Raw genomic sequence first — 13,169 nt, 5'->3', positions numbered from 1 at the left:
GATGCATTCACCTGTCAGCAGATAAATAATAAACAAAATTTAAACATTTGCTCTAATTAGAGATATACAACAGAGAACATCAAATGTTTCTACTGCTGTGCTGAGTTTGGAAAGATTGTTTCTATCATCTATTATTCTATGGGTCACACAATATTTATCTTTAAGACTTCATTATTAAAAAATATGAAATGACTAGCAATATGTATATATTCCTTTTCTTTTTCTTTTCTTTTTTCTTTTTTGTTTTTTTGTTTTGTTTTTTTTTTTCCGAGACAGGGTTTCTCTGTATAGCCTTGGCTGTCCTGGAACTCACTCTGTAGACCAGGCTGGCCTAGAACTCAGAAATCTGCCTGCCTCTGCCTCTGCCTCCCAAGTGCTGGGATTAAAGGCATGCACCACCACTGCCCGGCATATATTTCTTTTCTATTCAAGAATTATTTAGTACTTTCTAAGGTATGTTGGATTTTAAAATGAATCTTATTACCCATTGAAAATGTATTTAAAGAATGTCTTATTTCAACTTTAATTCCATTTAGTTTACTAGAAGGTCAGATATTAGAATCAATCATGTGGGGTTTTATAAAAATATGGAAAGATGACATTCATAAAATTAATTCAAGAAATTATATCCAAACTCTATGGCCAATAGTATTTTCTACTGGACTACATCTATTTTATAGCCTTCTAACATTACTGAACCAGAAGCTGAAAGGCAGACATCCATCCCACCATACATTTTACTATAAATATATTCATTAAAAAATAACACAAAATTATCAATCACAAAATATTCCTTGCACCCCAAAGCTCCATAAAGGAACTATTCCAGTAGATATTATTTCTTTGGAAAGGCTTTGGGTTTCACTGCTTCTAAGGCATCACAATATTATTACAACATCTCCACATAAAATATTGTACCAATGCTTGGGCGTCCAACTTACTCAGACAATAGGCTTGCATATTCATTTCTGAATAAGAAATTTGTTTGTATAATGGATAAAGAGTTTTTTTTAAAGAAGAAAAACAGGTTTGTTGATAGTTCTTCAATGAATGGTAGTTTATCTGCTGCAAACACAATTGCCTTAATATATTCTGAAAGAAATTTAGCAGTGTCTGGATTTAGTTAGAGACATTTTGCTCATCTAAATCTGTACTGGATATGTATTCCTCCTTGTTATTTTAAAATTCTTTGTCATATATATGTATATATATTAACTTTATCATCTTGTTATGTGAGTTACTTGACACTCACACTATTGGATTAAAATGCCACTTTTAATACAGTAGATTTACTATGTGCAATATATACATATATATACGTATATATATATATATATATATATATATATACTTCTATAATCATTTTAGCTTACTTGATAGCTCTATATTTTCTACATCAATATTTTTCTACTCATATATCTATCCATTTATCAATATATATTCATATATATACATATATCATTTAATATCTGTATTTTACTTGAGAATTTATATATTTTCAACTTTGATGTTCTTGCCTAAAGTTCAGAGTTTCTTATTCAAGTTCAGAGAGTGTTCCACTAAGTATTTTTTTTTTTTTTTTTTGTGGTTCAAGTGAAGTACAGTATATCACCTGTCAGGGCTTATTACGCTATGCTAAGCCTTTGTAGGTGAAAGGCTATTGTTTCTTAAATTATCTTTTCTTTTAAAAAGTCAGAAATTTAGCTGAAAAAAAAAGTGAAACAGCTTTATGTCACCATTTCAAAAAAAGTTCTCCTGAAAATTCAAAGTACCATAAAATAGTTTTGATTTCTTTTGCTGATAATCACATTTAATGTAATTCTGGTGGTTCAGTGATATATCAGGGTCTCCAAGTTGGTACGATCACTGACGTTTTCCTTACAGCCTACACAGCACCTTGCGTGACTTATGGTGGTCATTGGGAAAGAGGCTGGCAGCTTAATTTCAGCTGGGTTTCTCTGTGTTCTCTCTAAACAATGTTCAGTAAGAGTCTTACTGTTATGGTGGTCATTGGGAAAGAGGCTGGCAGCTTAATTTCAGCTGGGTTTCTCTGTTCTCTCTAAACAATGTTCAATAAGAGTCTTACTGTCTAGTTGTGTTGTGCATTCAAGATTAAAGGAAAGAAAGTGATCCTAGACGTTTACTAGAAGAATAGACATGCCTCCCCAATCTCTCCCCATTAGAGTCTTCCTGCTTCAGACGTTCCCGTGGCTCTCTGCTGGCTTCATGCCTTGTGTACTTCAACTCTTCCAGCTACTGTGTCTGTCCAAAATATTTACTGTTCTAGCTTCTGCTCCTTTATTCCACTCTACTCCTCTTCCTGAAGTTCTATCTATTAACTCTTCAAATATCTCCCTGAGTGTTTGCTATTCTTTTAATAATTGCCCCTTCGTGTTGTATGGTCCATTTTATAAGCTAAACAGTTTATGTCTATCTATTGTGTCCATGAAAGGAAATGCGAATCTTCAATGGCAGATTGACTAAGTATATTTTGTTTTGCTTATGTCTGTCATAGATAACACAGCCAGCATTCTGACAAGGCGGAGGAGATTTAGTCGAACTATGCAGGATGTGTATTATCTGCCCATTATGATCTCTGATGGTGGAATCCCCTCTCTCAGCAGCAGCAGTACCCTCACCATCAGGGTTTGTGCATGCGAGAGAGATGGGCGCGTGCGGACCTGCCATGCAGAAGCCTTCCTGTCCTCCGCTGGTTTGAGCACAGGAGCCCTAATCGCTATTCTTCTCTGTGTTGTCATTCTTCTTGGTGAGCGACCTCAATTGTGATAAGTATAACAAGTCTATGAAAGTATTGAAGAGTAAGAAATACATATATTGATAAGTAACATGGCAGCACAGATATTCTGGCAATGAACGTTCACAATGCTGAAGCTATAAATACTTTGATATGTCATATATCAGCATACTTGGAGATGGGTTACAGAAAAAACATCATGATAAGTTGTGTTAAAGTCACATAACTTTTGATGCTTAAATGCATGTGTGAGTTTAGGTTGTAACATGGAATGCTCTATCTTGTAGAGCATTGCTTGAATATTTGCGAGCTTAGCAATAGAGAAACACTTCATACAAGTGAAATAGCAAGAGAACATGAGCAGAAAGACAACAACAGTCCTGCAGTTTTATTGTGATTGTTAAAAAAATAATAATAAAGGATGATAAAGGCATAGAACAGTCAAGAAGTCCAGAAAAAGGGAAGGAACTGAAGGGAACGGAAGGAAAGAGAAGGGAAGGGAAGGAAGGAAAGAAGGAAAGAAGGAAAGAAGGAAAGAAGGAAGGAGGGAGGGAAGGGGGAAGGGAGGGAGGGAAGAAAAGAAAAATGAGTAACATACAGTGTATAAAAATCAAAAACAAAATGGTGCCAAACAAAAGAAACAAATGAGTTATACAACAGATCTAGAGATCATGCCAGGAGCAACTTAGAAGTTAAATAACTTGGTAAGCATTTCTTGGTGACATTCAGCCACAGGACGTCTGGTGTTTTAGTGCATTATTCCGAGACCTGGTTCATCACTGCATTAAGATTTTTCATTTATACTCTTATAGTAATACGCAGAATAGAAGAAAGCAGAGAAGGTCAGATCTGTGAAACTGTGCTCCAGTGTACACTCATGGAACACTTGCTAATTTATTTAGGCATCAAAAATATATTTGTCTTTAAAAAAATAAAAAATCACACACACACACACATACTACACACACACACACACACACACACACACACACAAGCAAAACAAAAGCATCTAACCAAAACCCAACAAAATAGTGGCAGTCACTAAAGCTATGACCATCTAGTATTCCAGAGCATGACAGAGAAACCAATGTGCAATCTTGATATCTTCCAAAACTGGGTTGTTAAATAAAAATGTACAAAATAAATTACATTGCTGGTCTTGTAAGAGCTCTACAATTTTCTTATAAGTACCTATAACTATAGCAGTTCATCTATTTCAGGAAGTTGGATTCTGTTCATTTATTATCTTTAAGGCCACCACAGATTCAAAGGTTACTTTATTGTACATTTAAAGTGTATTATAACAGTGTGGTAGTTAATAAAACACTTTTTTTCTTTTGAAACAAAAGCTTATCTGGGGGAGACATGTTCTTTTTACTTTCATTGTTATTATCATATAACTCTGCCCATATCTTAAGACAAATATCTTTATAGTGGTTGAAAGGTTTTGATATCCAGGTAATTTTGAAGTAATTTATATGTTTTCACACTTTTATTATTTTATATCATTTTTCATTTAACAAAACAATATTTTAAACACCCATTAACATATTTTAGTGTCTAGGATAACTTGTACATTTGAAAATATTGCATCATATATAAGAAGAATGAAATAAAGCTAATTAAATAAAATGTTTTCACATATTTTGGAAAATATAGAATTATTATTTATGTCTTCATTTAAATAATTAGCAGTTTTAATTTGTATCTTTTACTGAATTGTTACTATTCAGAAAATACAGGTCACAAGACACAATTTCACAGTTAAGTCTGTAATTTAAAATAATTTCTAATTACACTGAATTTTCCAGGAAGATTAAAATACAGTGAAATTCTATAACCTGAAATGCTAATATTCAACCTTTAAAGCTAATAAAATTGTGAAATTAAGATGCTGATATGGGAAATGATGCTATTTATAATTACAAACATAATATGCAGCTATGTAAATCTAGTTTCACTTTTTATCAATAATAAACTGCAAGCTTAAGGATTTCCTTCAGATGCTCTTCTCTGTATGCCTAAACAGAAAAATAAAATACCAACTAAAAGGATATTAATGACAACCCTTGTATTTCATAATGCTTATTTCTATGAGGTTTTAAATAATCTCGACTTATCATCTACTTATATTTTACTTACATATAGACCTTCACCAGACAATTGTGTTGGATATCCACAGAGCCCAAGTTTAAACGACGCACATTCACATAATGAGTCATGTCACTTTGTTGCAAGCAGATTTAGAAATCTTGATTATTTTAAGTCAATGATATTACTTTTTTATGTAATATAGGTTGATCATATTCTTTTCTATTCCTAAGTTTATCTCAGATGCTCTCCACCTTCTGTGCAACTCTATATCCTCTTTCTCTGTCTCCCACCCACATATGCCACACACATGCGCGCACACACACACACACAAACACACTGGGTGAAGTTTTAAAAGATAAATTTTATGTAATGAATTTGGAGTTGTATCTTGTGACAGAACTAGAGTTCAGTACTTAAATTAGTAGATCCCCACTCCTACTGAGGAGCCTCGCATTGATTTTTTTCAACCTCATTCATTTATTGTCCAAGGACACCAATATCGTTCTTCCTAGCCTGCAGTTTCTCACAGTGACTAGTTCAGGAGCTGACGATAAATTCTGTCACTATTAGTGTCGCCAAGATCACATAAGAGCACATGGCTTTGACATGACCATTCTGATACTGTTCAGCAATCTTGAATATTAATACATAGTAATGAATAGTTATACAATCTAAAATATTAGTAATTAATAAATAGTAATCAATCAGATTGGGATCGATTAGGTGATCTGAGTAAAATTAATGTACTGAAAATGCTAAAGAGGGGGAGGGAGAAGTCAGGGGCAGGGAAAGAAGTATGTGAGAAAGAATAGAAGTCTGATAAGTTACTGCCAATCTGTTCTCAGTTAAATAATCCCAAGAGATTCTCACTATCTGAGTTGGAAACTTTTCCGTGAGAGCTGCCATGACCAGGGGTTGCCAATAGTATTCGTGGAGCTAATCAAAATAATCGCTTTGATTGCCACTTCATTGCTACTACATTTAATACCGAGATATTTTGGCATATAAAAGAATCAACAGACATTTAGTGATAAACACATCTGTGTTGATATCCATTGACAGAGAGGATGTTGTGGTTTGGCACACAATAAAAAGAAATGCAATCCACACAAGTGTTATGTATGAACCTCCAAACAGTCCAAATATGGGGATGATAAAAAATTCATAGGAAAAATAATCCAAAAAGCCAGCACGAAGTCTACTTACCTAAATTTGCATTTCCTTGGCAGTAAATTAATAAATGAAGCAGAACAAATTTTCATGATTTTTTTTTGTTGATAGAAATATTGAATCAGGGTGGCTGTAAAATTGTCTCAGCAGGTAATAGTAGTTGCTTTCCTTACAAAAGACCTGGGTTCAATTCCAAGCACTACCTGTTGTTTCCATTTATGACTCCAGTTCTGGGGAATCCAGTACCATCTTGTGGTGGAACACATTTTTTAATTACTTATTTAGCATAATTTAGTGTGTATGGATGTTTTTGCAGCTGTAAACCTGTGAACTACCTGCATGCAGTACCTACAGAAATTGGGAAAGGGGATAACATTTGAAATATAAATAAACAAAATATCCAATAAAAATATAATGTGAAAAATCAAATATATATCAGTATGGAAATGTACCACCATGTGTAGAGTAGATGTCTGGGTGTCTGGTTTCCATAATGTTCTGAGTTCAATCCCCAGAAGGATATAAACCAAGAGTGGGAGAACACATCTGAATCAAAGCATTGATGAGAAGTAGGTAGGAGAATCAGGATTTTAAGACCATCCTGCCCTAGAAAACAAGGCTGAGGAGGTTTGAACTCTGCGAGAATATGCCTCAAAATTACTTAAATGTCAATTGTAACAATAATCTCAAAGTTGTAACTTTCTAAACTAAGAGAGTAAAAGTAATTCACCGACAAAGATAAGTAAAAAAGAATTAAAATATGTCAAAAGTACAACAAATTATTGGACTTTCATGCTAGATTGTACAACTAAAATCTTCTTTCAAATATCCAGGAATTGTTTATAACTTTAAACAAATAAGGCAAATTCACTCCTTTTGTTTATTTTATAAAAACATGGTTATTTGATATTGTATTTCCCAAGGATATATTATAAAATGACACACTCATATTATATTCATAACTTCAAAGATTATGTGGATTATTTGAATATCTTAATTTGATTTGCAGGACTTCAAAAAATTGTCTCTTTAAAGCTCCATATAATTAATATCTTTACTCATGACCTTAAAATGATGTGCTTTTATTCATGAGACTTAAGGGAACTGTTTAGTTTCAGTTTCAAATGTCTAAAATGTTCTCAAGAACTATTAGGTACAGTACTAATATTAAATCAGAAATGATTGTTTAGAAACACTTAACAGTAATATTCTTAGGAATGTTGTTTCTAAGAATATAAGGAGTCACCTAGTGTGATGCTGCTTTTGTGGAAATTCCTTTGTTCACCACGCAGCCAACATCCTGTGTAGAGTATCTACTTAATATCACCTGCGCAAGAGTAGAGGCTTGTCACAGACGAGTCAGAACTATCAGGACCCTGGCCTAGTCTGTTTGTTTCAATTGTCTTCTCTGAGATACCTTGAATATGCCTGTAACTAGAATGGCAATGTATGTCATACCAATATAAATGACATATGAGTATAGTGTCACTCTGAAAACTATGCAATGGAATAATTATCTGTGATTTTACTAATAATACATATGTTTCAGATATGGGAGTCACTAGCTACCAATAATTAACCCCTATATCTACACGAAAAACATTAGATTAAAGGTTTAAATATCTACTTTTATGTTTTGGAGCAACATATTATCTTGAGGAAATAGAAAGGTGGCCCAGCACGTAAGAGTACTTGTTCTTCTTGCAAAGGACACACATTTGCTTTCCAGCATTCATTTTAGAGCTTAAACCGGGGCTCTAGCTCTGTCTTCTAGATTCCATGGGCCCAGATATGCATGCAATTCACATATGTATATGCAGGAATAGAAAGTACATGCATAAAAATACATTAGGTAAATATAAAAAAAACAATTATCTTGAATATTTTCTTAACTTTCACATAATACACATAAGAAATCGCAATCTAAGAGAAACAGTCTTGCCCTACACATTTAATCATATAAATGTGATGCACCGAGGATTTAAGCATTTACATTGAAAAGAAAACAAATTATCTTCCAAAGTCTGTAACTGTGTTTCTTTTGCTGTTTTAAAAGAAAGTGTGCATAAGTTTCTAAAACAAAGCTTAACCTAAATCCCTGTTTATTTGATTAAGTATAAAGGCATAAAACTCGGGGAAATGAACAAAGCAGAGTGACCAAGATTTATTTCTAAGATTTTGTCGAGTGCTTGCAACAGTAGTAACTACTGTTGAGGAAAGACCCTAGTCTGGGTAGATCACGTGCTTAAATTTGTGTGTCTATGAACTAGCGTATGCACACAATGTCATCCTCATAGAGTGGGAAACCCTACTACAAATACTTTTATCCTTGGTAGACATTGTTCTTTATGCATTCAGTGCTATCTAGTATCTTTCTCCATAAGTCTGTAGACTGTTGATTGTACTATTTTCCCCTCCTCTTAATCTCTGCATCTTAATTTTACAATTGGGTAGAACCACAAACCTTCTGTGAGAAATACTTAAGTTATAAGAGGAATATCAGAAAGTGAACTACATAGCTCCAAAAAAATTAACATCTTATGTTGTTCTTTCAGATTCTATTTCTCCATAGAATTCATCTAACTTTAAATTTGGGCCCCTGGTCTCCAAGGTTGTGGTAATTCTGGTCCAATTGTGTGGTTGTGGAGTCCAATGAGTTGATAGACCCAGCTTCTGACCTCTGGCCCTCATAGGCATATGTCTGGAGAGAGTCATAAGGGGGCACGCTGGGTCCAGGTCGGACCTATTTACTAAAACCTATATATAGTATATAATACTACTCTATATACTATAAAGTTAAATATATTTACCTTTTTCTATAAATAAAGTAAAAGTATCCTGCAGCTTTACAGAAAAGGGTCAGGTATTAGTGCCTGATAATGTAATTCCAAGACGTAAAATACAAGAGAAACCACATATAATAAACCTGTGTTGTACTGACTTTCTACAAAGGACCAAACCTTCACAGGTTAGAAAACTTTATAGAACTATTTCTTGATTTCTGTGAATCTACATAAAATCATTATTTGTGAATTATCAACACAGATTTTTTTCCAGTCAAAAGTTTATATTGCATTCTTTCCCTCACATTAGGCAATCGAAGGTTTGCCTATTTATACTGCAGTGAGAGTCAAGACATGCACTTAGCAAAATGAGAATATTAATATTTCAGAGATCAGCAAATCTACAATGATCCGTTGAGGTTATCAGTTTAGACAGTCTCTGGACTAGTCAAATGTTTGTGTCATTATTTAGTAGTGTGCAGATCAAGGTTGTGTTGCTATGCATTGCTAACGCTAACGGGTGTAAGAAACAGGAACTGGAAAAGACTGATAGTCAAACCGAAGTCCTTCACTCTGTTAACTTGATCCTGTTTCTATTTTTCTTCAGCCATTGTGGTCCTTTTTATCACCTTGAGGCGCGGCAAAAAAGAGCCCTTGATCATTTCAGAGGAGGATGTGCGAGAGAATGTGGTGACATACGATGATGAGGGAGGAGGGGAGGAAGACACCGAGGCCTTCGACATCACAGCTTTGCGAAATCCTTCCGCTGCAGAGGAGTTCAAATACCGCAGAGACATTCGGCCCGAGGTGAAGCTCACTCCTAGGCATCAGACATTGTCCACCCTGGAGACCATAGACGTTCAGGAGTTTATTAAGCAAAGACTCGCAGAAGCCGACCTGGACCCCAGCGTGCCCCCTTATGACTCTCTCCAGACTTATGCCTACGAGGGCCAGAGGTCAGAAGCTGGGTCTATCAGCTCACTGGACTCTGCAACCACGCAATCAGACCAGGATTACCACTACCTTGGAGACTGGGGGCCCGAGTTTAAAAAGTTAGCGGAACTCTATGGAGAAATAGAATCTGAAAGAACAACTTAGGGGGTTAATTTTTTTTTTTTTTTTTTGGAGCTATGTAGAATTTGCTTCCTGACCAAGTGGAGATATGACCTCAATTTGACAAGGAAGTCGAGCGGAAACAGTACTTGGAACTGAGCAAGCTGTACACAGCTCCTGTAGAAACAAGTGCCCTTTTTATGATAAAAAAAAAATGGGTTATTTAATTGGAAGAAAGTAAAATATTAAAAAAATAATAATAACAGAGAAAAAGCTATTGTTCCTTGTGTATATTTTCAAATGCTCAATAAAGTCTATGGTACTGTTTAATTAAGAATATCTGAACAAAGCCCAACAGTGAATATTTATTTCATGATGTTATGATTTATTTTTCCAAAAGCAATTTTTTTTTTTTTAAAAAAAAGGAGGTTTAAAAATCACTGTCAAATCCTTACACTGGACACGGAAGCATGCAGAGGTAGACATAGCCTTGTACTATTCTCTGGGTGGAAGTTTGAGGCCCCTAGTCTGCTATTGCAACAGATTTATCTTGTTCCTTTGCTGAAATTACATGAGGTATCCCCTATGTTCCAGGCAACTCGGACATGGCCTTGAATATCCCGTTTTCCTCAGCCCTCCCCACTTCTGTTCTCCACACAAAGCTGATGGAGCACGGGGATTTGCTGCCTGCACTATGACATGTGCAACTTCAGTGCGCCGGAAGTGCACTGTTCTCAGCATGGAGGCGAAGTTCTCTGTCCTATCCATTGTACCGTATGTTCACAGGAGACACACTGTTTTACAATCGATAGAATGAAAGGACTCTGATCATCAGATACGTCAGGGAAGTTTCGATTTAAAATATAAACCTCATCCTGTTTAAAACATGGAAAACCTTTCTTTTCTCTCTGTTCTTATTCCCTTTCATTTTTAGTACATTTGTACCTTAAATAGATTGTCATATTTTTTTTTCTGGCTTGTTTCTCTGCACCATGGTTCACGCATCCCTACCTTAGTCTTCCGTAATGTGTATGTCACATAGTCTGATCAGACTGTAGCATTTCTTGTTCTTTAACCACCTTTATCCTTCTCAGTTTCCCTGGTTAGTCCTTGCGCGTGTGATATTCACAAGACTATACATAGGAGCAGGCCAAAGAAATGAAAGAATCACTCAGCCGACCCTGAACAGATCCCAGGGTCTATGCATTTCAGGGTCCCCAACTGCAGTATAGAAATGACAATGATTTTCCTGCCTACCTCACAGGGCTGTTGTGAGGGCCAAGCAGGCAACTGTAGAACTGCTTTGAAAAGTGCAAACTATTCCACTGCCTGAAGATTTGCACATACCTAAATTACAAATACTGTTAGCTTCAACATAAAGACATACATACATTTCACTAGACAATGATCTTAGGATGAGAAAATTTTACGAAACCTTCAAGATTTCATAGCTTGAAGCTACTGTTAACATAAATATGTAATATACAATACTAATAACTTTAATATTTTCCACAATCTCATTTTCTTTATAACCTCTTGGAGCTTTTTAAACTTTTATTTAAGGAATATTTTGTTCCTGTGTTCTGGGGGCTTTATGTAAAAAAAAAAAAAAAGAAATAGAACATTAAGGTACTAAACTTTGAAATTACCTCGTCTATGTATTCCTGGTAAATTGGAATTTTTAAACACATAAGGTATAAACTATTTGAAGGAATATATGTTTTTCGTTTAATCTTTAAATTTATTATAATATAATGTCCCCAAACGTTCTATGATGTTTTCTGATTCTACCCTTGTGCAAATTTTGGGACTGTGCCTCTGTTTCAAACTGCCTTGTGCTGTCGTATCCGAGTTTTGAGGTTTGGGAAACGAGTTTAATTTGAAAAACTCTCAGTTTGTGTTCTGAGCCTGAGGAATAAAATGGAATCTAAGCTTTTTACAACATCTTAGCTTCCCAGATGCTGCTTTATCGCTTTTAAACACCATAATAGGGCGCATTCCTGTGTATGGCTAAATCAGAACACAGAGAGAGGCTGGAGGAACAGCATAACTCATGGTCTGATTATGTTAACCAGGAAACATCCTTTACGTGAGGAGAGCATAGTCCTTGTCCAGTGCAGTGATCCTAAATGTTATCCTTCCTCACTCTGAGAGGGCCAGGAGAGCCTGGTTTTAACATTCTATTCAAGTGTTGGATTGCGATTTTGCAACATTTACTAATATTTTAAATATTTAAATATATTCACCAGGTTATTTCACAAATGAGTGCTTACAGGATGAAACTATGTGCATCCTTTCAACTTTGTGTCAAAGTCAATGTCTACTATATCGTTATGAGTAGTAAAATCTTCCCTTAGTTTCTTGGAATGAGGGATTATATTGCTACCTAATTCTAAATACATATTCATTATAATGATATATTGCTTCTAACTCTCTGATGTTAATCTAACTATGAAGATAAATAGGATCCTTTTTGAGTCTGGAACTACTTTTATATCCTGTAAAATTTGTTAAATAAGACCAATCTAGGTCCTGAATTTGACATAGACTCCGAAAGGAAAAAGTTGTTTAATGATTTTAATTGCAAACCAATTTTCATAGTTCTATTTTTATTCTTTGAATCAAGAAAATAGTAATTAAAAGTCATATTCTGTAAACTGGTCACTCACTTAACCCTCAATAGGTTATTTTTTAAACCTATAGTTTAATAAATATAAAAGGAAATCTCCAGAGTTCAGAGAGCTATGTCCATATGTACTCTTTGCCTACTTTAACTGCAAGAAATAGCTACTGAGTCATACACCACTGATGCCTTGCAGCATGTCTTTCAAATCAAGTTGATACTTCTTGACATATAGTATCAGTCAGCTACCAATGTACCACTTATTTTATAGACCTATTCTATAAAAACAGGGGTTTATAAAACTAAAGGAAATGCTAACTGAAAATATTTTTCTTTATCTTGGGTGTTTCTTTTTCTAATTTTTTCAGGAGTGTTACTTTATTTTTATTATTTTTTTTATTCGCTATGTTCTTTATTTACATTTCAAATGATATCCCCTTTCCTGGATCCCCTCTCCCCGAAAGTCCCATAAGGCCTCTTCCCTCCCTCTGTTCCCCAATCACCCTCTTCCTGTTTTCCTTTCTTGGTATTCCCCTACACTGCTGCACTGAGCATTTCCAGAACCGGGGGTCTCTCCTTCCTTCTTCTTGGGAATCATTTTATATGTCAATTGTTTAGCTTCTGGGCTAATATCTGCTTATCAGTGAGTACATACAATGTATTAGTAGTGGGCAAGATGGAGAAACTATTT

General features: G+C 34.9%; 1 protein-coding gene across 5 annotated transcripts in view; it reads left to right on the top strand.

Annotated features, from left to right (window-relative positions):
- Positions 1-9,900, top strand: part of Cdh18 (cadherin 18) — a 283,071-nt gene extending 273,171 nt beyond the window's left edge. For 3 of the 5 annotated variants that reach the window (XM_052159672.1, XM_052159677.1, XM_052159674.1), the window contains 2 exons: positions 2,516-2,767; positions 9,410-9,900. In XM_052159672.1, the coding sequence (XP_052015632.1) occupies positions 2,516-2,767; positions 9,410-9,900 (743 nt within the window). Of the gene's footprint in view, positions 1-2,515; positions 2,768-9,409 lie in introns of those variants that run through there. The other 2 variants (XM_052159676.1, XM_052159675.1) reach the window with 2 other exon arrangements.
- The last annotated feature ends 3,269 nt before the right edge of the window (positions 9,901-13,169 follow it).

The sequence above is a fragment of the Apodemus sylvaticus genome, chromosome 16, assembly GCF_947179515.1.
Source record: "Apodemus sylvaticus chromosome 16, mApoSyl1.1, whole genome shotgun sequence".
NCBI lineage: Eukaryota > Metazoa > Chordata > Mammalia > Rodentia > Muridae > Apodemus > Apodemus sylvaticus.
Note: the sequence above shows the minus strand (reverse complement) of the source record. Positions and strands in the feature narration are given on the sequence as shown.